The sequence below is a fragment of the Cricetulus griseus genome, chromosome 3 (assembly GCF_003668045.3).
Source record: "Cricetulus griseus strain 17A/GY chromosome 3, alternate assembly CriGri-PICRH-1.0, whole genome shotgun sequence".
Classification (NCBI taxonomy): Eukaryota; Metazoa; Chordata; class Mammalia; order Rodentia; family Cricetidae; genus Cricetulus; species Cricetulus griseus.
The window spans coordinates 169,378,122-169,405,637 of record NC_048596.1 but is presented as its reverse complement, the minus strand read 5'-3'; the positions used below and the strand labels follow the sequence as shown (position 1 = coordinate 169,405,637).

The following is a 27,516-nucleotide window of genomic DNA, read 5'->3' as shown; positions in this document are numbered from 1 at the left end:
CATGATGTAGCTACTTTCTCAGTGAACTGGTAAGAAACCCCCTCACTCATGTAAGTAAGGCCAATAAACTCACTAGTCCAGCAAGCTAGACTTTGGTGGAATCATTATTTTGATCTGTCATTCCTGCCCTATCTTGAATGAATAGCCTTGTTCAGGTTTCCCCAGGAAAAAGTGACACAACACCATCTCAGCTTAGTCTGCTTGTTTCCTTTATGATCCAGGACAGTCAATCATCTATCCACCACCTGTAGAAGTGGCATCTCACAATGCTAGATCTCTCTCCATACTTCCCTCTGGGAGGCACATGAATTCATCTTTATTCAAAGACACAGGCCCTGGTTTGATTTACAGTTATGATTTATACTGTTGCTAAGAACAAACAAAACAAAACAAAACAAACAAACAAAAAACAGAGAGCACAAAGACCAACATCTCCCTCTTATTGTTTGTATAATATATCAAAGAGTTTATATGCTCAATAGTAAGACGGCTAGTTTTGTAGAGTAAACAAACAAACAAACAAGCAAATGTTTCTGTGGAATAGCCCCTTCTTGGCTCCAGGCTTTCAAATCTGGCTGGACTTCCTGATCAGAGCTCAACATGGTCCCTCTGGGTGGGTGTTTTTGCTACTTCCTTAGCCCTGAGCTCAGTCCAAAAGGCAACTTCCTTGTCTTTCAGCTTATAGGCTGCCTGTGTTGGGACTCCAATCTGCAGGTAGCCTTCCTTCTGGTCATATTCTGGCCAATGGGGCAAGCCTTCCCCATTGGGATTCCTGTGAACAGAATAAAAAGAGAAATTCACCAAATCAGCTATGCTGTCCCCATGGTGTCTGGAAATGAGCAAGGATGTCCTAGCTCATCTCTGCCAAGAAACCAGTAACCAGATCGCTGTCTCCTGCCTGGGACAGCCTGTTCATTTTTCTTCCTTCCTTCCTTCCTTCCTTCCTTCCTTCCTTTCTTTCTTTCTTTCTTTCTTTCTTTCTTTCTTTCTTTTTCTTAGTTCAAATTAGGAACGAGCTTCCTTCACATGCCAATCCCTTCTCCCTTCCCTCTCCCTAGCCCCCCCACCAGCCTCCCACCCCCTCCCCCATCCACTCCCCAGGGAGGGAAGAGCCCTCCATGGGGACTCCCCAAAGTCTGCACATCATCCTGGGCTGGGCGTAGGCCCTTCCGCATGTGTCCAGGCCAAGAGTGCATCCCTTCACGTGGGATGGGCTGTCAAATCCCTTCTTACACCAGGGAAAAATACTGATCCACAGGGACATCCACGTTCAGGGGTCTGGATCAGTCCTGTGCTGGCCTCCCAGTCAGCAGTCTGGGGTCACTGTGTTCCCCCTTGTTCAGGCCAGCTGTTTCTGTGGGTTTCACCAGCCTGGTCCCAACCCATTTGATCATCATTCCTCCCTCTCTGCAACGGGGTTCCAGGTTCAGTTCAGTGTATAGCTGTGGGTGCCTGCCTCTGCTTCCATCAGCCACTCGATGAGGGCGCTAGGATCAGCCTGTTCATTTTAAGAACAATCATTTTGTGGTTTGGATATTAAATTTTCCTCATGTGATACTGGCTGATAACAAACTGGGCATAAGTGGAAACTTAAGCAAGTGGTACCTGGTTGGAGGAAGCAGGTCCCTGAAGGACTGGCCATGAGTAGCACCCCTCCCCCACCCTTCTATCTCACTGCTTCCTTCCTGTCAAGAGACAGGAGCTTTTTGCACAAACTTGTCCCTACCATGATGTTCTTCCTCAGCACAGGCCCCAAATAAAAAGTCCAAGTATAACTCAGAGCCTGAAATAAACATTCATCCTTTGAACTGATTGAAAGCTAATACTTGAAGTTGTTACTGAGATGCGGGGCATTATTTAATTTATCTGATGATACAGTTCAGAAGACTTTTTAATTGGCTTGTGACAGAGTTTGGAAATGTTATTGAGTGTGTTGCAGAATATCTAGAATGCAGTTATTAAGGCTTGCAGAATAGTCTAGTGGGAGCTAATGGGCAAAATACAGAGAAGTCAATCGTTCGATCACTCACATGGGAATGCGTCCTCTATAAGGAACTATATTGGAAGCCATCCATCTTCCTTTGTGGAAGTGAATTTATCTTTATTTTGCCCTGAAATTTTATGAGAGGCTGACTTCAGAGTTGATGCGCTGTTTAACTAGTGGGAGAAATTTAGGGAGCACATTATGAAGGCAGTGGCAATGGTATTTTCTGCTGATTGTAATCAGTTTACACTAAGATTTAGGAGCAAAAATTCACACCATAAAGGCTTGAAATTTGAAGTTTTGCCAAACAAGCAGCATGCTTAAAATTATGTACAAGGACAGTTCCGTTGCTCAAGGGATTAGTGCCATGGTATCAAGTCTGTTTTGTATATGAACAAAGGGGAGCTACTTCAAGGATAACTTAGGAAGCCTCCAATCAGCCCATTATAGGCTTTGGATACAAAATTGCTTTGAAGAATATGCTTTGAGAAGAGAACCCTGACCACCACAAAATGACCTAAGTAACTGATTCCCTTGAATTTATTTTCCCATGTTCAGAGAGTTGGAAGATGCTACAGTTAACATTTCATGGAGCCCTGCCAAATCTCAGGCCACAGTTGCATTTTAGCATTGTCTATGTGGTGCTGGTTTTGTAAACATGCAGAATACAAGAGTTACAGAGTCATCAAGGGTTCTTCCTGCTTTCAAATGAAGGTTTGGGAGGCCAGCCAGTGCGTGGAAGGTTTGAAGACCCTGCTGGCAACACTGAGAGAGTGATGCATTGACACTGTGAGAGTGAAGCTGATGGGGCTATGGAGACCCTAGTTAATTAGAACTGGCAGGGCCAGGAACATCTGCCTAGGAAAGGTTTAGGCTTTAAGCATAGCCAGTCCCAGAGAGGTCCTGCCGGTGGAGACATCAGGACCATAGAGGAGAAGTTTCCCAAGCCCATCATCTACCAACAGACTCCTGGATGCTGGACCCAGAGCTTCAACAATTAAGATTTTTCTCTTGTATTTTGGACTTGCTTTGGGACAATTCCTTGGTGCCACTTTCCTGTTCGTTCATGCGTGATAGGAATGTATGGACTTTGTCATTATATCTTGGAAATGTTACTGTTTTGCTGCAATGGAGACTCAAAACTAAGAATTTCTGTAAGACTATGGAAGTCTTTGACTTGGACTTCTAATTAATGTTGGAAATATTGAGATTGTGCGATGGGCATGAGCCTCTGAAGGTCACAGATTATGATTTAGAGCTTAAATTCTTCCAAAACATACATGCTGGTCTTAATTCCCATCTGATGGTGCTATTGGAAGTTGATGGAAAATTTAAGAGCATCCACCGGTTGGGGGAAGTTGGCTGTAGGGAACATGCCTATGAGGAGTATATTGGAACCTTGGTTCTATCCTTTATGTCTACGTCTACTCTCTTATCAGTGGAACATATGGAGCTTTGGTCTACCCTATTTCCCACCATGGTGTTCTGTATTGATGCAAGACCAGAGTGAACAGCCAAGTGCCCAAGAATTGAAACCTCTGTGAGCCAAATTTCACAATCCATCCTTTAAATTGAACTATCTCACAAATAAAGTCATGCCTACAAAACTGACTAACTTGGGTCTCCTTGTAAGAATGCTATGGTCATAGAGAAAAGAGGTCAATCACTCAAGCATTAGATAATACTCATTCCCAAAAGCCATGAGCCTTCACACCATATCTTCAACCTCACCCATTCCGAGCAAAGTTGGCCCAGAATTTCATCACTGTCTTGCTGAAGTTGATCTCTTCTTCTGAGGTGCCCCCTGTGGAGGATAAAGGAAGATGCTTTAACTATATAAGCCTTGGTTTACAAGGCAGAGCAGCAGCAGCACAGGGAGCCTGTAAGAAATACAGTTCTTTGCTTGGCCATAATGCCCTTGGTTCATCCTGTCTCTTCTGATCTTAGAAGCTAAGTGTGGTTGGGCCTGGTTAGTACTTGAATGAAAGAAATGAAAAGTCTTGGCTCTTATCACATAATTGTTGGGTCCAAATCTAATTTTTATGAAGATCCTGCTTGATCAGGCCCACACTTAAGTTCAAATGACTTAATTCCATAAGCTCTCTGCCTTCATCTTCCACATTCAGCTGCCTGGCACTTTCCTCTTGGGATACAATGGCAACAATAGTCCGTTACTTCTAACTTATCAGGGTTGGTGGCTTTTAGAGCTGTTATCACTCTTTTATTTTCACTCCTGTGCACAGACTGTGAAAATGATCAGAACTGCCGAGAGCCTATGGAGTCACATAGCTTGGGCACTCCCAGAGACAGTGATGCACTGTAAGAGATCACTAGTTACATGCAGCTCCTGAGAAATAAGGTGTTGAAGACCTCTGTGAAAGTTTCTCTTAAGCATCATATAATTAAAGATATAAAAGTATATGATGTGTTTTACATATATAGTGTGGCTGCCTGCACCACAACTAAGTCTAAGTATCAGGCGAAAGCCTGGAGATTTTGATGAATGACAAGTCCATTTTCTGAGAGAATGTCTCTCCTTTTATTGTGGAGCAGCCTTATATACAAACTTACAAAACCCCCAGGCGAAAGGGTTCACAACAGGATATCGATGCTAGTGGGGTGAGGTCAGGAAAACAGGGGTTACCTGTGGTTATGCTGGAAAACAACTCTTAGAGACTACATGGGAGCTGGGTATCAACAAATATAGATAGCCAGATAGGAAGAAACTCAATAGGCCATGTTAAGGTTAGCAAAATTTTTAAATTCCCTCCCTTGTTCCAATGTTCTCACAGGAGGAAAATCAAACCATGGAATGTTTGCCTTAAGCAAGGCCTATATGCAACCCATCAGATCTTTTCTGGTGTCACAGGTCAGGATTCTGAGAATGACTATGGTTGGGAACACATTAGCACAATCCTATCACATGTACTGAAGAAGCAGAGAGGCTGGATACTGTTCCATAGCTGAGCCCTGTTATAGAGATTCTGGAAAGCCAGTTTAGAAGGAGAAATTCCTCAAGGTCATAAAGCCAAAACCCAAACCCAGGCCTCAGATCACCAGGGGAAAGCCAGCAGAGAGACATTACCTTTTAAAAATGGGGCTCCCCATACAGAGAAGAGATCATCACCATGGTCTCCTTTCAAGGTCTTGGGTCTCATGTCTGATACAAAGCTTGGCTGATATTGAAACTCATACATGTAGGTGGGAGCGCCAGCATCTGAGGAGACATGGATTCATGCACAGTTCACATTTCCAGGCACATACCTGGATGATATCCAGGCCTTAGGCCCTGTGGTTGAACACACTCCTCGTGTGCAGAGGAGATAAACGCCATTTTAAGAAGGGTGTGACTTGCTTAGGGCTGCACATCTGGTTGATGTGGAATTAGGATCTGAACCAGGTGTTTATTGAATGAACAATTAATGTATCCCTGAATGCAACACACAGGATGTGTGTTAATGATGACATGGCTGCTCCTTGGTTCCAAGACGGTCTAGATCCTTGGGGTTGCCTTTCAGACAGACTGGCTTTGAGCATTCCTAGGAATTTTCTCAGCTCTACAGAGCAGGCTGAAGAAAATCCAGACTGCCTCTGAAAATTATGGTAGTTAGACTTTAAAAATCTATGCAGAAACTGGCAAATTCATATTTCATATCCAGCTGTGTGCTTGGCCCAAGTGTAATATCCTACTGTGAGAAAGTGATGGCAAGACAGAAGTGCCAAGGCAAGATGAACTGGAGTCTCCTCTAACCTCTCTCCCATCCTCTGCCTTCCACACTCACCAACAAAGTTCTGGATGTGAGTCAAATGCCACTTTTCTTACAACATCGGTGGAGCCACCAGTCCTTGCCCCTTATGATATAGCCCAGAAAGCCTCTGCACAGAAGCCTCCTAACTGTGCACTAGGAGTGATTTTAGGGAGGGAAGGGTGAGCATATCAGCCTGGTGGAGAAATTTTGCAACATTGTCCCCATGGATATAGTAAGAGAATTGAAATTTGCAGAAAAAGTAAAAATCAAAACAAAATTAAAATGTATGATTATATCACACAGAGAAGTTCCCACTGTTTTATAGCCTATGAATCTTATATAGATACACATTTATATGTACATATGTATGTATAAACCTTTATGCACTTATAATTTGGTTTTATCATGTATGTCATAAACATTTAAAATAATTTGGTGTATATTTAATACACTGTTGTCATTACTTCACATCATGATATATCCATGGACAGAACTTTCTAATGACATAAGAAGGATGAGGAAGAAAATCACCTTTCATATCTTCCCTTACAGTAACCTTGGCAACCATGTGATTCTGACAGCCATTTATGGAACAGATGCTTCAAGATAAGTAGAACTTGGTGGAAAGGGTTTGCCCTTGTCTCTGCCACTTGGCAATTTTAGAAGGGAACTCAGATCCTAGCTATGCAACAGAGATCTTTTGTGAACAAAAGAATGCATTTTACATAGAACACTGCCCAACATATTTTTATTACCTTTTGTTGAATCTCTGATATTTTTAAATTTCTTATAATCACAATGTGATATTTGGAAGGAAACTAAGACACACATTCTTAGTAGTTACAAGTTGTAAGAAAAACAAACAAACAAATAAACAAACAAAAACCCCCAAAAATGGAAGACAATTAAGTGCTGTCACCAGGCTAAACATTTGAACAAGAGGACTTGTAGAAGGAAGAAAACAGAAGGACGGGGGTTTATTTCAAGAGATTGTGGCTGAAAATGCTGGCCTTTTGGGATAAATTCCCAGCATTAGGTCAGGAAGCACAGCAGCCTCCAGGTGATTTTAGCCAAGAAACAAACAATCACAGCTTTGACAGTGAAAGAGAGGGGAGAACCCCAGGTACATCAGTGCTAAGAGCTCTACAATCAAGGAAGTGTCAAACATACAGCCAGTGTCTTAGAGGAAATCCCAGGGCCTGGGAGAGCTGGTGATCCAGGCAGTGTGCTGAAGGAAAGTAACCCAGCCTAGAGCACTGTGCTCAGGAAAGGGTCTTTCAGGGGTGAGGGAGACATAGCAGTTTTCCTAGACAGAGCTGTGGGACTTGCTGCCTCTGGACCTGCCTCATGGGAGTGGCTGAACAGTGCTTATTAAACCAAAACTTAAAGATAGTGATGAGTAACATGAGACATCAAAGCCATTGGTATGAAGCAAGCCACATGCAGGACACTCCAGAATTATAGTTGAGATGTGGACACACTTTTATTCTGTGTAGTGCAAAGAATCAATAGAAATTAATTACACCAATGATTATAGATGAGACAAATTAATCAACTAGATTTATGATAAGTTATGATGTCTGCCTAGATGATGTAAATCCTGATATCAGAAACATGAAGAAAGTGTGTGTTGAGGGACAGAGATATAGAGTTCTTATACTTAAAGTTACATTGTTATCATCTTGTTATAGATTTTTAGATTATACTACAGGATAGCAAGATGTCTCGGGAGAGAAAGAGCTTGTCACCAAGGCTGAAGACCTGAGTTCAGTTTCTAAAACTCTGTTTCTCAGCTGTAGGAGTTTTCTATCCCCTTTATCTCCTTTTGTTGTCTAATGGAGTCTTTAAGGTCTTTTATACACAGAATCTTATCACAGTAAGAACACTGCCTTCTTCCTCTGCTATTTGTATCCCCTGTATCTCCATCACTCATCTATTGCTTTGGCAAAGACTTCAAGTACTCGTTTAACAAGTTGAGAGGGATCCTACTTGACTTGTTCCCTTTAGGTGGAAATGCTTTGAATTTCTCTCTATTTAGAATAATGTTGGCTGTGGGCTTCCCGAATATTGCCTTTCTCATTTTAATATATGTCTCCTATATCCCTATACTCTCCAGGACTTTTATCATGAATGGATGGTGGATTTTGCCCAAGGCATTTTCTTCATCTAATAAGATGATAGTGTGGTTGCTATCCTTTAGTCTGTTTATGTGGAACATTATGTTTGTTTATTTGTGTATCAACATCCCAGCATCATAAGAGACTACTACAGACACACATATGCACAAGAAATGGATAATGGAAAAACTGTGTCATTTAAGGGGACTTACATGTACCTAGTATACTGGGAAAATTTTTAAGATGGTTAAAACCATCATCAGTGTCAATGATAAGTTCTGTTGGGTATTTTAGGCTCTCCTCTCAGTTTTCCTATCAATAAGCAAATATGGTGAAAGAGGAGCATCTTGACTCTCTAATGTACAACTGTTTGGGTCCTCTTTGCATCCAGGCTTCCTTGGGCTAAGCACCATATGCTATCATTAACCTACTTTAATGCTCACAGACTCTTTGAGACAACTATAGAGTGAGGACTGCTGAAAGCCCTGCTGTCACAACCCTTGGTGAACTCTAGATGATCTTATGGCCATTTCCACCCAGGTCAGAGGAGCGGCAGTTCCCTTGGCCATCTAGCAGATGGCTGCTGTGACTAGTGGTAAAGACACAAGACCTCTTCATGTGAATACCCCTCTTCTGGGTATAAGAAGACTGTTCAGGCTTATTTGATGGTATGACTGAGAGATACGTGCCTGTGTTCCCTCTTCTAGCACTGAAACATCAAGCTTAACATGAGACTTTGGAGTGTTCCTCTCTTGCCTAATTCAGTCATGCAGCCAGCATTGCAGCACAAAGAAAGTGACAATGGATAGCAGTAGCAATGGCAGAGGGAGTAGAACTGTTGACAGGCCAAGCTGCTGAAGTGGAAGCCACTGAACAATTTGAGAACAGCCCAGCCAGGAGGATAGTCAGTGGAAGGAGAGACAGCAGGCGATGGGGGGAACCTAGACTGAAGAAGGGTATAAGCAGTAAGGTGCTAGAAAAGGAAGACTGAAGATCCTGGTTGACAGAAGCTTTTGCAAAGGCTATGGAGTCCTTTCGGTCAAGGGTTTCAGATTAGACCTTGGATCCAGAGCTAGAGCTGTGACACTGACCAGTATTAAGGGCTAAGGAACTTTACACTCATGGGTTCACACAGGAGCTGCAGTACTGGTTGCTGTTAAAAACTAAGGAATGTGGATGGATATGCCCTACTGCTTTCTGCTTTTGCAGATGCTTCAGTGACAGCAGCAAAGGACTGGGGAATCCTGGCTTCCTGGGCCTACACAAGAGCTAAACTGTTTGCAGGACTAAGGACTGCATGTTTCACTTTGTTCCCCAACAGTGACTGGCTGTAAAATGAGAGGCTGCCCTCTACTGTTGACTCAACCTGCCTACACCCACAGTCAAGGGTGCCAAATAAAAGAGCTGCCAAAAATGCTTGAAGAATTTCTCCTTGATTAATATCTGGACAGAGCAAAGCACCACCAACCAGCCAACAATGACTAAAGCAGGTAAATAACTGTACTAGTAAGCTAAATGGAGACAGATACAAGAAGAAATAGTCAATCTGAACAGATCAGTATGGAGTAAGGAGACTGTAATAGTAATTAGAAGTCCCTCATTAATGAAAAAATCAGATTATTACAATTTCACTGATAAACAGAAACACAAATTAAAAGAAAGAGCTTGTGGTATTAATCCTTAGACTCTTTCCAAATATCTGTAAAATTCTTTTACTGAGAGCATCATTATCCTGATATTAAAATAGGACAGGGGCACTACAGGCAAATAAAATTACAGTTCAATATCCTTCATGAACATAGACATAAAAATCGTCAACAGCGTCTTTACCAAATATGATTCAACAACATATTAAAAGTGTAATCCCTGGGGCTATCTATAGATATAGCTTGGGGGACTGTGTACCAGGTTGGTCTCCAGGCCCTGTCTCTCTAGAGTGTTTGCTGGCACCACCTCCTTGACTAAATTGTGAGCCTTTTTCTAACCGATACTTACTGGCAGAAGCAATAGAGAACCTGCCTTTGAGACCTGACCTCAGCAAATTTTATATCTGTTTACACTGAAAGGCAGAGGTTAGAGATCTGTCTGGCTAATTCAAGTTCCTACTCCATTTCAAGACTCACCTCTGTGACTACGGGCCACAGTTACAGATGGGACGCCAAACATGACATCTGCAATCAAGTCCAGGAACAGGTCCTTCTTTTTGACAGGGTCGTCTGTCCCTCCTAAATATTTCTCAGTAGCTGCAGGAATCAGATTCTCAGAGACGTTCTGAAATGGACCAAAAAGTGACCACCTAACCTGCTGCAGTGGGGCCTCTCTAGGTGGTTGTCATGGATCCGTTGATCCTGAGCCACCTAAGTTCAAGGACAAATTCTCCTACTTCTGGTGGTGAGTGGACAAGAAGACAACATTTGGAGAAGAGTATGGCCCAGGGAACACTAATATAAACTGTTTGGATTTATTTGTTTTTTAATAGATTTAAGTTTAATTTTGGAGGTTAGACATCTCAGCAATGTATCATTATTGTCCCACTTGTGGCAAAAGTCCATGTGACTGAAGCCACCTAATGGCTTAAGGACTGCTTTCTAGTGGGTGATTTCTCCATCTCTATTCTGAAGGGAAGGTGCTTTTGCTCTACACACACACATACCCCTGGGTCCTCAAGGGAAAAGCAATTTTTGTTATCTTCCCTTGTTCTCTGGGAAAAGGCACCTTTAGTATCTAATAAATTAACCTCAAATAACATATTCCTGGGAAATGGAATTAAAGAAAAGATACAAATCATAAGATTTGCAGCTGCATAACTTTTCTTTAGCTTTACAGGGCACCCAGGGACCTGCAGCTGACAGTAGCCTATGTGCCAAAAAAGAAGAGAGCCCAAATTCTGTAACCACCCATGATGTCCCCTTCTGCCATGCCTCCTCATAGCAACCTACATAAGTCTTATGCCACCAGTCACTGCCTCCGTCCTATTTGGTTTATCAAGGTAAACTGTTTTCCCTAAGAGCTTGCTTGCAGTCACCAGCAGAGAAGGGTTGGGTTGCAAACCACAAATGTGAATTTCTTATGAGGATTTTGAAGGGAAAAGCAGAAATCTGGAGCTGAGCCCACATCTAAGCACTTTTCAGCCACTGGATACATGTGTGCTCAGGAAAAACATACAGACTTCTGTTTCTCGACCAATTTCCATGATTCCCTCAACTCTTACAAGGATGGAGTAGGCCTGTCGCATAAGGAAAGCAGCTGTCTTCTGGTCCAGTTTGTCTTCGGAGATTGGAAAGCCCTGAAACTGTTGAAGAAACGGTTATGAACATTCATGAATTATGGGGAAATGACAAGACTCAGAACAGCCAAACAATCAAATCAATACAGACGGAAACTTATTTACTGGGTCTTAATGGGTGTTCTTGAGAGTTTGTGTTTGAGAAAAGACCGATGAAATGAAAGAGTAGTAATTTGATGTGTGTGTATGTAATATGTAAAATATAATATGCATCATATACAATATAAATATATATGAATGTGTATTATGTATCTTTTATTTATATTAAATATACACTCACATACAGTATATATTATATACTATTATAACAGTATATATTGTATGTTCATTCATTATATACTGTATATATTAATATAGTATATATTTTATATACATACATATTAAAATATCTTTTTGTAAGGCCTATAGTCTATATATATCTGCCTATAGATACTTCAATATAAAGTGTGCATATATGTATTTACATATATATGCATATAACACATATGCAGCAGTCATCCAAATAGTGAAGTAACATCTAGATAAGAATAATAGAAAAGTTATTGGTCAGGGCAGAGGACTCAAGCCCTTGCCCACAACTTCAGGTGACTGAGGAAGCCAAAGTCAGTCATGTAACTATATACTTTTATGATCTCCAAAGTTCTCCAGAGAAGCTATAGAACCATCAGTATGTTCATACCTTGTTCAAACTTCTGCAGTCAGAGACTTGATACTACTCTAGCAGCTAATGGCCATGTCCTAGCATGGCACCAACTTATGACACTCAGTGGAAGTTACTCTATTTATCAGCATGAACTTGGTGATGGACAGATTGACCCCTGGGCCCTCTCTTTGAGAGTTAAACAGATTGCAGTTACCAGTTCTTTCTTTGTCCTAAGAGTTAATAACATCATGCCAGAATTGCTTTCTCAAGACTTTGTGAGAAAGACTTTGCTTGTGATATTTGGAATGTAAATATCTGGGAGAGATGATGCTTAATTTCTTTTCTGCCACCATGCAGGACAACAGACTCACTTTGGTAAGAGTTTTATTTCAACTTACAGCTTCCAGTCCTGGTGAGAGAGCATGAACTGAATTCAATATCCTTGTACCAGACTCACTAGTCCTTGAGCTCCCAGCCTTGAAACCTCTCTAGGTATTGGAAGTCAGGGACTTGAACTCAGGTCACACCTCTTTTCTGTATTTCAGCCATACTACTAAAAGTGGACTAAAAGTACCCAATTGTATTGCTTTGTGTCTGACTTTATGGCATAGTAAAATTTCAATCCTGTTTGGATTTCAGAACTAAGTCAATGACTTGCCTCTGACTCTTGGCAACAGGACACTTCAGAGACCTGTGGAGGTATATGGGGACCTGAGAGTTCAACTCCAAGGTGGAAGCTTCTGAGCTCCAGCCTGACCTCTGCTCTCTAGCTCCTTCTCCTTTTTAGATGTCCTTGGTTGCTCCATCTGCACAGGTATTATCTCTGGCCCTGCCAGCCTATGAATTTCAGGACTCCTTAAGGAAAGGTAGTGTTTGGGGGAAGGGGTGTCCAGGACTAAAATTGCCAGAGGATAGGTAGGTGGGCTTTCTGGGTAATGTTGCCATGGAAATACCCACTCAATGACAATAGGGACATCTGTTCTGGTCTCAAAGAAAACTCAAGGAGGAAGAAGGCATTTGAGCAACAGGGGGTTCCTGACTGCTGGGACTGTGAGTATACCTGTTTAAGAGGCCATATATTCTCACCATTGGAATGATCCAGCCAAACTCTTGCTTGTTGATGCCCACCATGTAGGGCACAGTGTTGAAATTCTTCTCAGCCAGGATCTCTTCTGGTGCCTTTGGCAGTAGCACTCCGTCAATCACAGTGGGCAGGAAGGGATAGCTCTGGAAAGATGGAAATGCAACGTCTGTGACTGTCCTTCCCAGGCCTGAGTGAGATACATATACCATCCTTGCCAAAGCTTAGGGAGCCTTGTAGAAGATGTTTCAGGAAGTATGGACTATTGGAAGACAGAGTGAAGGCATGGGAAACCACCTTCTCTAGACAACAATTTTTATTAATAATTTATAACCTGCACGAGGCAGGCCCTATCAGCAATAAGTTAAGGGAGTGGGAGGGGCTGACAGGGTCCTGCCCTTTTAACTCTGCATTTAGTTAATAGATGCTAGTGAGGAGGAGCCAGTGTCTTCTTGTACACAAACTGCTGAACCCACCAGGATCTAAGAGTTAGCTCCAAACACATGATTGCACAGAAAGCCATGAATAATCTAAGTGGGTTGCAAAGTAAGAAAATAGTTATGATTGCAAAAGAGAGATTTGTGGGAAGAAAAGGAGCTGGTTGGTTGTAGAGAGGTTAGAGGCAAAAATGGTTGGTATGCATCACATGCATGTACAACATTCAAAATTTTAAAAAACAAATTTAATTCATATTAATTAATTTTGTTAGAAAAATACCATAATGAGACTTAATGTATGCTAATTTAAGAAAATTATAACTGTCCCACCATACCATCCCTATCCCTACTTACCCCACATGCCTGGATCCAGCTTGGGGAAAGCATTCTTAGTACCATAAACCTGGTCAACTACTCACAGCTATAGAGGTCATAGACCTTAGAGGAGAACCTACTACTGATGGTTTCCTAAATCTAATTGCATTCTAAATAGCTATCCATTTACACAGAGGTAAGCGTAGCTCTCATTCCTCATCAAAGCAGCTTTTTTTTTTTTTTTTTTTTGCAGTAAATAGAAGCTACTGGTTGACACTTGGAGTCTAATTGCCTGACCCCATTCAGTGTATCTACAATGCATCACCTATCCCAAGACTCAGAGAAAAAGAAGCAGAAAGATTGTAATAGCTGGAGGATCAGGACACACGCGCGCGCGCGCGCGCACACACACACACACACACACACACACACACACACACACACACACACATGTGTGTGTGTTATACACAATATATAATAATACTTTTAGAAGATGAGATCAGAACTCAAGAAGAATTGGAGAGGGAGAGGATTTGCAGTAGGAGAGGGAGGGGTAGAGATGATATAAATACAGTATATTCATGTATAACATTCTAAAAAAATCCCATAAAAGGACATTTTAAAAACCAACAAATTACTGTTCTTAAAGGCAGCACTAAATAGTCAAAATTGAAGACACTTATGAGTTTGTGAGCATGAGCAAGAAGACAAAGTATTTCCTCTTTGAGCTCAGATGGAACCTGGGCATCACCTGCTTTACACTCACTGTGCAGATAACCAGAATGGTGTCATGCCTTGAGGGTCAGGAGTAATCACACCTCAGACCAGGTCTGTTGTTATTTAGAAAAGACACCTAAGGCCCATGGGATAGTTTAGGCTTCCAGAGATACTTTACTAAGTAAGTGAGTTCTGAAATGCAGAATCCACGATTACAGATGTGGATATGGTAGATGATATCTACCTATGCATATCTAAATTTGTACTGTTAAAAATATAATTAGCCTTAAGAAACACCTAACTTATGACCAAACTGTGACTTGATTCTGCATCTGAGAGATGCAGGTGAGGGCCAGACCCTCCTGGAATAGGTTGACAATGGAGACTAGGACCTACGAACAATTACTTCTGCCATAGAAAAACTGCGGTGTGGAGAAGCCGTCATGGGAGCAGATGGCAGAAGCAGCTTCTCTGAAGAAAAATAGTGCTGGCCACACACAGCAGTTGTATATGCTCTCTGTGAACCAACATTTCCCAAATGATGGGCAGGGAATGACCTTATTGTCGGTGTCCATAAGATGGCTGAGTTCCATCTTGGCTCAAGGGCACAGAGTTCAAAACTGTCCTCAGTAAGTCATAAGACCTAAAGGTCAAAGGCATGGCTACAGTAGAATGTTCGATCTTGGCCTTAGATGTCTTTTCTAAATAACAACAGACCTGGTCTGAGGTGTGATTACTCCTGATCCTCAAGGCCAGGTAGCGAGAAGTTGAATCTAAGGTGTGGTTACTGAATCCTTAGAGAAAAGAGGAAGAAAAGTCTGTTCTGTATATATGAAACCATGTTCCCCTTTTTGGTGAAGGTAAAAGTGGTGAAAAATAAACTTGTGGTGTTACAGTATTGACTGATTTGCCCTTCTGCTTTTATTCTGTGTCTCTGTCTCTTTTCCTTTAATGTCTTTAGCTAGCCTTTCTTCAGTCCACACTCCCCCTCTCAGGTACAAACCTTGAGCTGCTTGGCTGGCTCGGACTGCAGCCCTGCAAAGACAACTTCCAACACCTCATGGATAAAGTATCACTGCTCAGGGCTCTTTGTGAGACTTTCAAATAGTTCTGATTTGGAGGAATACTTAAGCACAGGATACAGGAAGCAAAGTGTGGAGCATATTGTCTGTATAATGTCTGGAACATCCCTGGTACTCAGCAATGTTTTATAGCACCAACTCCGTGGAGGGATATCCCTCTTAAAAGTCAGGAGTTTAAGATGGTGGGTCTCTCTTATTTTCATAAGAGTAAGTCTGGTGACAACAGAGTACATGGAGCTGAGAAGGGAAAACAGTAAAAGTGATGGACATGGAGAAATAACCCAGGTGGAACTGCATCTAAGAGGAGGTACCCCAGTAGTAACTGTGACACTGTGAGCAATTGCTACTGTCCCCTGGGATTCTGTTGCCTGCACTGTGGTGCTGTGTGCATTGCCTGCTTGGGTCCCTTCCTTTGTTTTTATCACACATCCACAGTAAGTCCTGCTCAGATATTCCTTCACAGTTTCCAGATCCAAAACAATATATTGCTGCCTCACTGCCCATGCCCTGGCATATTATAAGTACTATAAAAATGCAGTGCCTTATTGTTACACAGTGGCCTTCCAGCTGGTTTTCCATCTCCCTTCCTTCCTATAGTCTAGTATTATGCTATGGTTAGAGACATTAGTAAACTCACTCTTATTGCTCTCTTCATAGTCCTCCAAACAACTCCCCTCTCATGCTGAATCACAGTCCAAGCCTTTCATTGGCCAGCCCAACTCCTATTTCTACTACCCACCCTTTAATGCTACCTCCCAAAATATGCTAGGCTTCTTCAGCAGAGCCATGCAGAGGCTCTTCACTCTGCCAGGAGCACTTCATCCTCTAGGTTTCCAAATAGATGGTTTCTTTCCCTCCTCTAGAGTTCCACCCAGAGGCCACCAAGTCACCTCCTGACTCTTGTTCACATCAAACCATTGTGCAACTCTCCAACCCCCACTGCTTTTGCTTGGACTCTGTCTGTGGAAGCATAAACTATGTATGTGGTTTATTATTTTCCTGATTGTGAAGAAGAAGTCTCCTTCTTCACAGTATATTGGCCCTGTGTCCTTTCAGGAGACCTGTGCTCCCTACTGATGTCTCCTGAGCATGGAAGGTTCTGGTGTATCCTACTCCTACAGGATCATTTTAAAAGCAGGAAATTTCACTTAGAAGGGGTTAGGTGACTCTGGGGGACACCAAGTTGCTGAGTAGGAGGACTTCACTGGGAATAAAGTCCTCCTGGCCTGGCTCCTCCTGACTGTGTTACCCTCACAAGTAATTTCCCCTTTCTGGACCTCGGCAGTGCACACACAGATTCCTTATTTGTAAGGAATTATTCCTTACAATAATTATTAAAGTTATTCCTTAATTGTAAGTCTCAGTACCTATAATTCAGAAAGCAAAGGACTTTACCTCTCTGGGGTCTCCAAGAAAGTCAACAGTACCAAATTTCTGTGGAAACAAAGGTAGAGAAATTGGGTGAGAAAACTGTTTTGTCCAAAGCTGATCCTATGAGCTTGGCCTGATTCTGCCTTCGCTAGGTCCAAGGTTAAGAGAACCTTCTACTAGGTCTGTAATGGACAGCTTTAATTGTCAACTTGGCACCACCTAGAACTACCTGTGTGGAGAGAGTTTCAATTGGGTAGAGTCTACACTGAGTTGGGATGTGGGGTTGTCTGTTAGAAAGTGTCCTAAGAAATTTAATTGGTGTAAAAAGAACCAGACTACTGTAGGGGGCACCATTCCCTAGGCTGGTTGTAAGATTGTATAACTGAGCACAAGCAAACAAAAGAGCATGTATCCACTGGTTTATTTCTGCTCTTGACTGAGGATGTGATACTACTAGCTGCTTCAATCACCTGCCACTTTGGCTTCCTCACAATGTTGGACTATAGCCAGGAACTGTAAACTAAGATAAACACTTTCTCCCCTGAGTTGCTTTTTTCAACATATTTTATTATAGAAACTAACATGAAACAGGGTCAGAGTCCTCTGGACGTGGGCACAGGTAGGATCCAGATGATGCAGGGGGTAGTGGCAGAAAAGGGACAGGTTTTGGGAACCACTCAAGGTCTTAGGAACTGTGGAAAGGATGTCTTCTGCCTATTCCCACGCTCCTAATCTCAATTCTTCTCACTGGTGACTGTATCCCAATGTCTCCTCTGCAGAGTAGTGGAATTAGGTCAAGGTGGTGGTAGAAGGCATACAGAGGCCAAGTGGGGGCATAAGCCAACAGTTGGGATAGACTAGCAGGAAGGCTCTCCACCATTTTTCCCCTTTCCTTATTCCTGCTTAATGAATTCAGACAACTACACATGATCTAGAGTACCATGTCCTTCAGTATGAGGAGCAGTTAAGGAAGAGTCCAGATTCTAACCTCATCCAACCTTCACTTCTCAAGTACAATCCACAAGGGCCCTTGCATGGTTTAATGCAGCACCATGTCTTCTTCTCAAGTGATGTTTGGGCATCTAACCTGCCTCCACTACAGTTTGCTTCCATGTAAGTCAGAAATCTTGGCTAAACCATGCCATTTCACCTTAGTTTACACTAAGCCTGTGGTTTAAATTAAGGAAAATGCCTTCTAATATATAGGGTATGACTCTGGTATTCTGGGAAAAGAAAAGAACAGAAAACCGAGTAATAGAGTTGGTGCATTCCCAAGTATCTTCAGAACAACTGGATATAGCCATGGGCTAGACCTTTTGTTTCAGAACATTTCAGTGCTGAATGCTTCTATTACAATGCATTCCTTTTTATGCTCAAGGGACACTGAAGAGTGTTGTCATCTGGGCTCAGAAAAATGACACCTCCAAGATCTCTGGAACTCATTGTAATGTGTGTTTTTCTTTGTTGTAAGGATGGCAGTGATTATATCACTGCACTCTAGCTAACTGGGCTCACTTGCATGGGGAAGCAACCATTACAATTCCTCCATTGTGCATTGTAGTCCTACCATCCAAGAGTGTGCTATCTGTGTGTGCACATTCATGCATAAGAGTACATGTACATGCATGCTGGGACCAATATATAATCACTGAATACATCTACAAGAACCTAAGCCTGACAGTGAAAATCCTATGTCTGCACTGGCTCAATCCATGGACAAGCAGAAATAGCAAAGTGCCAGAGAGCTTCTATGGTCTCTAGAGGAATCCATTGTTTTGAGGGTCTGTGTGAAGGCACATAGATACAGGTTGGCTGGATAATTAATAGAGATGAAAAAATTGCAAATAAAAGAATTAAACATTTTAGATGATTTCTACTAGATTAATGAAAAATATTAATAGAATTAGTTAAATGGATGAATAAATAGACAGTAGATGGTTGGAGAAATATATGGTGTACTGGGTAGTTATTGTCGACTTGACACAAACTAGAGTACCTAAGATGGGGGAATGTCAATTGTAGAATTGCCTCTGTTAGACTGGACTGTGGGCACATCTGTGGGAAATTTTCTTGATAAATGATTGATGTGAGAGGGCCCAGTTCACTGTGGGCCTTGCCCTCTGTGGACAGATGGTCCTAGATTATATAGGACACTTTCCTTAGAAGCCTTGTATTGCATGCCCTCACCCATTCAGTTTGGTGTTTATGTGTAGAAATATAACATAAAATATACCCTAAAATAAGAATACCATGCTATTAATCTGAGGATTGTCATGCAATTTCTTATAATGTTCTTACTGAGCAGTTTTACATTCATCTATTTATTTATTTCATGTTAGGGAAGCAGTGCGAATCAATTTTCATCACAAGATTGACACTATCCTGAGAGGGGATAGCTATTTTAGAAGACAGATGAATGAGTCAAGTCTTGAGCCAAGTATATAGCATGGAGACACGAGGATGTGTACACCTACCATTTTCAGAGAGACCTCCAAGAGCTCATCCTCTGTCTTCTGGCGCAAGCAGTGAACCATGGCAGCTGAGGTGGTGGTTTTACAACCAGCAAGAACAGCTACTTTCTGTAAGACACCAGGGGTCAAGAGCATATCCTGTCTCTTCCTCCATGCATTCAGTGGCTTCTAGCCTGTGTCTTTTAAAGATGGTAGAGGGTTGCTGAAAGTAGTCTAAAGGAACAAGTATGGGGGATGGGTAGCAGAGAGTAACTTTTATTACTGACTAGATCAGTGGTTAGAGTTGGTTACACAACTATCTATGTCTCTGTTAACTTGTCCTGATAAAAATGAGCACAATGTCCATTTCCAGGACCACTAAAGGGATGAGGGCTATTCTCAAAGTGAAATATTTCTTAAGAAGCTTTTGGAGATTAAAGGTTTAAAATCCAGAATTTCACTGTCTGGTTTTAAGCCTCACCTCTACCACTTGCCATGCCATTCAATCTTTCTGTGTTTCACTTTCCATCATCCACAGATGGGGATGGTGACTGATGTGACATGCACAGGAAGCGATCATGTCTCCCATACACTAAACTGTGTGCAGAATTGCTGGAGGCCTGGACAGCATATTCAACAGGGAACCTTTAACAAGTGTAGAAGATGGCTTAGATGTGGGTAATAAACCAGCCCTTTCTGTTCATTCATTCTATTTCAGGCATCCCTTGAGCACCTCAGCTGAATCTTGCAGCAAGGAAGACTGGTAAGGATCCAAGGTGGTAGATTAAAGGGTACAGTAGCTGACCTGGATGACACCTACCTTAGCTATGGGCCTAGCATCTCTTCCAAACAGGCAAGGATTGAAGATGACACTGCTCTGAGAGATGGCCCTGTGGAAGAGGTTCTTGGCCAGTGGTGTCAACACCTGTCAGGGGAGAGAAGAAGAGAGTTTGCACTCAAAAGAGTGATCTGAGGCTCACTTGCTCTTTAAGGCTATGTCTGTCTGTTCTGCTGCCATGACCATTCATCTGGGGACCCTGGTGATCTGTGGACAGAAAAGTATCCTGTTCCTAGGATCACCATGGAACCACCTCCTCCAACAGACATTTAGCACAGTAAAGGCAGAGCCCAAAATAAGAACTGAACAAAACACAGCAAGAGCCTTTCTCTATAATCAAACCACTGCAAAGACAATTTGACACTCTTAGTCATAAATTCTGCTTCAGGATTATTTTACTCAGAATAACCCAAGAAAAGTGATCACAGAGGCTCATAAAAATAAGTGTGCTCATCATATTAAAGTTAAAATTATAATATTAAATTAATATTAAAATCATAAACAGTCCAAGTTTCTAACGTGATTGGGTGAACATTTTCATTGAGGAATACTTTGCAATTATCAAAAAAGACAATAGTACAGAAAACTGCTTCTCCTTTAAGGAAACACTTGTTGCCAAATAGCCCAGAATGAGCAAGAATTAGTTCTTTAGTCAAGGTTGACCTTGATATTGTACCCTTTAAACCTCAGCTTTCTGAGTGTTAGGACTATAGACATGTACCACCAGCTTCTCAGAGTTTATTTATCTTTTCCTTTAACTCTACTTTGAAAAGTATGAATGTTTCATTTGACAAACAAAATATGAAATTAATGCATTTGAAAATACAGTAATTGTGCCGATTCTCTCTTCAACTCTGAGGGAGCTAGAGTGGCCCTAGAAGTCACCAGTGCCCCAAATAGCTCCCCTCAATGCCCTCCAGATCTATGTCCCACATTCCACCATATAACTCAGTCCCAGAGACTGCCACCTTCCCTTCTGGGCATGGAAAAACCATCTGATGACACACCTGCCTCTTTTGGGTGCCCAAGATCCTTCACTGTGTAGACCCAGGATGCTAGGTTCCTGAATACTTTCACTGGGTAGACCCAGGCTGCTGGGTGCCCTAGTCTCTTCACTGTCTAGACCCAGGCTATAACAAATTACACTCATGCTCTTACCCTTCCTATTTGAAGTTTACATACAACACTTCTTGATAGAAATCAACCCTAATGTTACTCTAATTAACAAAGAGAATTCAAATAAGTCAAAAGAGGAAAAGTGGCATTGTGCAGTATACAATTGGTATTTGTTATGGCCCATGATACAAAGCTGAGCCCTGAGCTCCTCAGGAGCTCAGGAAATTTAGTCTTTATCATCCTCTATCTGATGCTGATAGATAAGTAGAGTCAATCTGATTCCAAGTTATGAGAGCAAAAATCCCAAGGCTGGACTGACTGGTCTGTAAGTGATCTCATCAACAGACATCCAATCTGGATGTGAGGCCTGATATCAGAAACACTTACAAGAACAGAGACACTTTCACCTCCTGCTGACTCTCCAAAGATGGTCACAGAGCCTGGATTGCCCCCAAAGTTGACAATGTTGTCCTGGATCCAGCGCAGTGCAGCTACCTGGTCCAAGTGACCCCAGTTCCCCCGGCTGTGTTCATCCCCTGTGCTATAAGACAATAGTTGGTAGAGTTAGGAATACTATGACTATGTTCTGAGGGCTAGAGAGAGACTAGAACTCTTCCTGAGTTTTCTGGAATGAGGTCAGCGCCACATCACTGACAAGAGTGTTCACCTACTGTTCATCCCTACATCAATGTTCAGAGTCAGGCTTTATACTCGCTGTCCAGAAACCAGGTAGTGAGGATCCACCCTGCTTATAACCAGGGTTTAAAATGTACAGCTCATCTGAGAAGAAAACACATGAAACTTCTATCTACACTTGGCTCTTACTGTACACTACAGGCCAAAAGATGGAAACAGAATATAATGGCAGAGGGTGGAAAAACATGATTGAGTAAAGAAAATACAGCAGAAAGACTGAGGGTTGGTGCTTTAGATTGCATAGTAAGGAAAGATGGCATCAAGGCAGCATCACTTATGGGAAACCTGAATAAACCATATAAATGGTCATGGTGGTTCTTGTTGCCAACTTAACATAGTCTAGAACCATCTGAGAAGAGGGGAACTCAACTGATGACTGTCTCAGACTATTGGCCTGTGGCTATGTCTGTGAGGTTGTTTGACTGATGATTAATGTAGGAGAGCCCAGCCTCCAATGGATAGCACCGTCCCTAATTACGTGGGTCTGGGCTACATAAGAAAGATGGTTGAGTATGAGGATGTAGAAAGTCAGGAATCAGCACACCTCCTGGATTTTATTTTAGTTCCTGCTTGATTTCCTGCTCTGACTTTCGTCAATGATATTCTAGGACCTGGAAACATAAACCAAATAAACCCTTTCTTTCCCCAAGTTACTTTTGGTCAGTGTTTTTTTCATAGCAACAGAAAGTAAATTAGGGCATGTGTTTGTGCATCTGAAGAAGAGAACTGCAGTTAGGAGGCACAGTAGACACAAAGGCCTCAAGGTCATAGGGACTAAAGTGTAAGTGTACCTGGTATGAGATGCAGTCAGAATGAGTACTATGGGCCTTGGCAAGGACATCTGTATCATTGTAAATAACACAGAAAGATTGTGTAGAGAAACAAAACTACTTAATCAGTCTCAGAGAACATTCTGGCCCAAAGGCTCTCACCAATGGCTCATTGATGCAACCACACAGTCTTGGACTCTCAACATCTCAAATCTAAGCTAAATAAATGATTTTGAACTCTATACAATGTCACAGTGTCACTCTTCTTGTTAACATAACAGAAACAGACCTATTGCAGAACTAGTATGTAGAGAGAAATACTATGTATCACCTGAAGAATCCCCAGATGCCCAGGCGATACTGAATGACCACTACCACCACATTTTCGTGAACAGCAAGGGGCAGTCCATCATAGGTTGATGCTCCATCTATCACCAGTCCACCTCCATGGATCCACACCATCACCTGAACAAAACATAAACACATAGGTCATAGGTAGCAGAATGTCAAAGCCTGCAGAAGTCATCTGGTTTGGTCACCTGCATCTAGGCTGTGACTTAAGGACATCACTCCAAACACCTCAATATTCAGAAAGACTGCAATAGGCAGTCACTCTCCTCTCCAATTATATCAGATCATCCTAAAATGCCTTAACACTGAATATCCCCATCTTTCTCATTTCCATCCTTCAGTGATTTCAAATTGAGAAAACCATCATGAGAACAGCAAGAACTAAGGATGTTGTCTTCTCTCCCACAATCCCATGACCTCATGCCTGGACTGTTCAGCCAACTGAACATAGAAAAAAGAGGAAGCTCTTGGACTGCCACTTCATTTCATACCACTAAGCTTTCAGTGGTAAGTTAAACTTCTGTTGGGAAGTAATTATCTGATGAGGAGCATACCAGCCTGATGGTATTGCTTCTACAGTGCCTCCTCAACACACCCAAATCCTCTCACCCTGCTAAGCCTAGCTCACTGCTACTTCCTCTGGGATGTCTTTAGTACTTTGGCTAACATTATTTAAGAAACTACTGTGTACCAAAGATTGATAAAACTTAAAGGTAAAAGGATGCAAAAATTTGCAATTTGTGTGTGTGTGTGTGTGTGTGTGTGTGTGTTAACCTATAGAGCAGAGGAAAAATGAGAGTTTACAAAATCCTATTTGTTTAAAAGAAATCATAATGTATATTATAAACCAAGAATTGCACTAAGCAGAAGAAATAACATTTACATGGAGTAGAGAATAATTTTCCAGCATCGGCTAAGAAACAAGAGTACTTTGCCTGCTGGAATTCGATAGCTAATAAGATATAATAGCATGGTTTGCCCAAGCCACATGGCCCAACACTGTACACTGAACTCCAAATCCCTGCTACCTATGGCCACAGCATAGTGAGCCAGCAGTTGGAGCAGGAGACAAAGGCAGGATCTGAATTAAACCCCAGACCATAATTTTGGCTCTTGGACCTCTGTCATAAGTAGAGATTCTCCTGCTTCTAGGTTCCCAGAGCCCCTACTCCCTTGTTCACACAACCAAGTTCTTTGCCAGCTCCAGTAGCAAGTAAGTCAAGGCCATCTCATAATGAAAGCTGGAGGCAAGGGCTTGTGAGCAATGGCACACTGAGCAGATTGTAAGACTATGATGGTGAGATGGCCAGGTCCTTCAAGACAGGCTGGGTGAGAATGACATGTCCCTGCTTTCCCTAACTGCATTATGGCTGTGTTTGGAGCACTGCATACAAAAGAAATGGGTGAAGAAATCAGAGTTTGAGTGAAAGAACTTTTGTGTCCACTTTCCTGTACTCTGAAAAGCATGAGTAGGGTCTAATATTACTCCCAATTTCAAAATCTCTTCTCCCCTGTCATGTCCATGGAGACTGACAGAGAGTTGGCATTTGAATTGTTACACCCCAGGGATCGACTCTTTCCCAAAGAGCCCTTTGCCCAAACACTGGCTGACAAACGGCAGCCTGTCCCAACTCAGGTCCCATCATTTATGTGGGAAATGCTGACTCACTGCATCATCAGCCCATGCCAAAGGCAGTTACTGATAACAATGATACAATAAAAACAAGGATTACTGACAAGAGGCAAAAGAGGGCGCTTCTAATTGCCCCCAGCTCCTCCTCTCGCACCTTTGTCACAGGCCAATGTAAATTAACACAGCCACTATGGATAGAAAAGTGACATTCCAGCTACCTTTGCTACTTCTTATGAAACAGCAGTTTTTTTGTTTGTTTTGTTTTGTGTTTTAAAGGTCGAAAAACCCATGCTATTGCCCTGCCTACCCACTGTGGGCCCTAGCTCCCTCCACCAGAACATCAGTTTCTCTCGAGTAAACTATTACATGGAATATTTAAAAATCAAGGTTTTTTTTTTTCAGCTTAAGTTTATTGAAATTACATCTTAGCTGCTCTGGGATCAGGTTCTCACTCTAGTAGCTAACATTTGACATCATTGTCCTTGTTAACGTGAGAGAGCTTGGAAGAATACGATGTGTTCTCTCAGATGCTGGGCAACTGAGGGTCGGGATGTACTCCGACAGACTGGCAAGGAACCTTTGCTTTTCTGGTGGTTAACGGAAGGTTTGGATTCAGTCCTAGACTGTGGTGTTCTTGCTCCCAGATGCCCTCATCCCCTTCCAGTGGTCCCCATGCTTACTGGCAACCTGCTGCTCTTGGTCAAGTCGGCAGGAGTGTAAATATTTAGGTAGAGACAGTCTTCAGAAAACTTGTGAGGAATGGTCTCCTTTCTGTTGGTGAAGTGCTCTGCAATCATCTGTGCTGCCTCTGGGTTTTGGGAGCACCTGCGAGGGAGAGAACACCTGAGTTCCCTTCAACCTTGCACTAGGAGGTTTACACTTGTTAATGAAGCTGGCACCCATGTGTAAGAAAGTCTGTGCTTCCTGGAGTAACTTCTAGATTCTCTAGTGCCTTCGAACTCTGCAGAGTGAGAAGAACTTGACACCTTTCTCCTTCCCTGAGCCTTTGGATATCCTAGGCCCAGGAGAGAAGAGCTCACATGCTGGCCTGTCCTTGAATATATCATCGCCTGCCTGGACCGATGTCATGTTTAAGCCTCTATTGGGCTTCATACATTGGTTGAAGGGTGACATGGCACTCCATGAGGTAAACATCTTCTGATCCTTGGGGCACTTTTATCAACCAATGGTACTACTTCTAATGACAAATACATACACTGTACAGGTCAGGAACTGTGTTTTATGAGTACACTTAGGGAAACTACATGGTTGTGCTTCTTCAATCACTAATATGCTGGGTGACATTAGGTAAATTATTTCCTCCAGTAGGACTCAAAATGCCAGGTCCAGGGAACGGTATTGACTCTAAGGGTCCTACTGCCCTGGCCTGCTAAGATTCTGCCTTTTTCATAGCCCAACAATCACTGTGGCTCCCCTGAAAAGAAAGCTCAAAGGCTCAATGCAGAGTTAAACTGATGGCAATTCTGGAGTCCTTCAAGCATGCAAGCACTTACTCTTTATTGATAAAAGTCATTTAAGGGCCACAACCCAAGACATCTATTATTGTCCCCATTCATAGAATAAAAACCTGAGGCACAGATACTAGACAATCTGTCAGTGTGGTGGTTTAAATGAGAATGGCCCCCATATGTTCACACATTTGAATGCTTGATACCCAGTTATTAAAACTGTTTGGGAAGGACTAGGATGTGTGGCCTTGTTGGAGGGGGTGTGTCTCTGAAGACAGGCTTGAGGTTTCAAAAGCCCACACCATTCCCAGTTAGCTCCCCAGCTCTGCTCTGTGGTTGTTGTTTTAAGATATGAACATTCAGCACTATTCCTGTTGGAGTGCTACCATGTTCCTTGTCATGATGATCATGGACTCATCCTCAGAAACTGTAATCCCTAATAAACTTTTTCTCCTGTGGTAGCCTTGGTCATGATGTCTACACAGCAAACAAAGAGGGAGATAAGACAGTTGGAAAGATATTGCTCATATTTACAAGGACAATGTCCATAAATAGGGCCCCAGTGTCTTACAAAGGAGGGTAGGAGGTGGCATTCTTCACAGAATTCCAGGGCTCTGCAGGCTGTGGTGGAGCAAACCTCAGGGATCCAAGAGGAGGCTTGGCAAAGGGGACTCCCAGGAAGACGGCCACTGGCTGTGAGAATCCTTCTAAGCGGACGTACTCCCCCAGGACTTTACCATGAACAGTGTCCACCACAGGTGGTGAGGACGGGTGTCCTGATGACCATGGGGGAAAATGAGGACAGATTAGAAAAGAAAGGCTGGACTTGGATTCCAGGCAGGCTTTGTCACTTTCTAGGTCTATGGCCTTGAATAAGTCACCTCAACCCTCTAAACAATGGTTTTGTTGCATGTAAAATAAAGAAAATATGAACTGCATGCTGGATGAGACAATGAATGAGGGTGACCATATCCTTGGGAGTCTGACATCATAAGAAAGACAAAGGCACTTAAGTTGGGTAAGAAAAACATTGTAATTTGCGAGAGGGATAGGAAGGAAGTACTAAAATTAGAAGCAACGAGGGAAGGGTATTAAGCAAGATGAAACATTAAGTGCAGAGGCTTGGAGACAGCATAACACAGGACATTTCTGAGACGAGAAGATGGCTTATGAATACCACCAAGTGTAGCTGAAAGGGAGTAGAAAATAGTCTTGTATTATTGGATGCACATCAGGAAGGACATTGAATCTGGCCACAGGGATTTAATTAGTAGACAAATAAATAGAATAAAATAGCTATGGGAGTGAGAACATGACAAGGGTTCTAGAACATCCATTTCGTAACTTTAAGCATGATCATTCAGAGAGAGAAAGATGGGGCATCAGGCTTCTGCACACTCATTGATTCCAT

At 42.3% G+C, this 27,516-nt stretch overlaps 1 protein-coding gene across 1 annotated transcript; it reads right to left on the bottom strand.

The window, feature by feature from the left end:
- Positions 1 to 221: 221 nt before the first annotated feature.
- Positions 222 to 27,516, bottom strand: LOC100769715 (liver carboxylesterase 1). The gene is made up of 14 exons (XM_035441683.1): positions 27,504 to 27,516; positions 26,677 to 26,881; positions 25,317 to 25,461; positions 22,984 to 23,117; positions 21,574 to 21,727; positions 20,053 to 20,157; positions 19,257 to 19,361; positions 16,807 to 16,845; positions 12,866 to 13,006; positions 11,062 to 11,142; positions 9,974 to 10,121; positions 5,070 to 5,201; positions 3,716 to 3,788; positions 222 to 772 (listed from the first exon to the last, which is right to left on the bottom strand). The coding sequence occupies exons 1-14, from the start codon at positions 27,514 to 27,516 to the stop codon at positions 589 to 591; spliced, it is 1,659 nt and encodes a 552-aa protein (XP_035297574.1). The 3' UTR covers positions 222 to 588.

Excerpts from the sequence above, each read along its gene's own strand:
- LOC100769715 (XM_035441683.1), bottom strand. Across the intron at positions 23,118-25,316 it reads CCAAGAGCAGCAGGTTGCCA|GTGATGGTGTGGATCCATGG; the intron begins GTAAGCATGGGG and ends TGTTTTGTTCAG. Across the intron at positions 773-3,715 it reads GCCAACTTTGCTCGGAATGG|GAATCCCAATGGGGAAGGCT; the intron begins GTGAGGTTGAAG and ends TTCTGTTCACAG.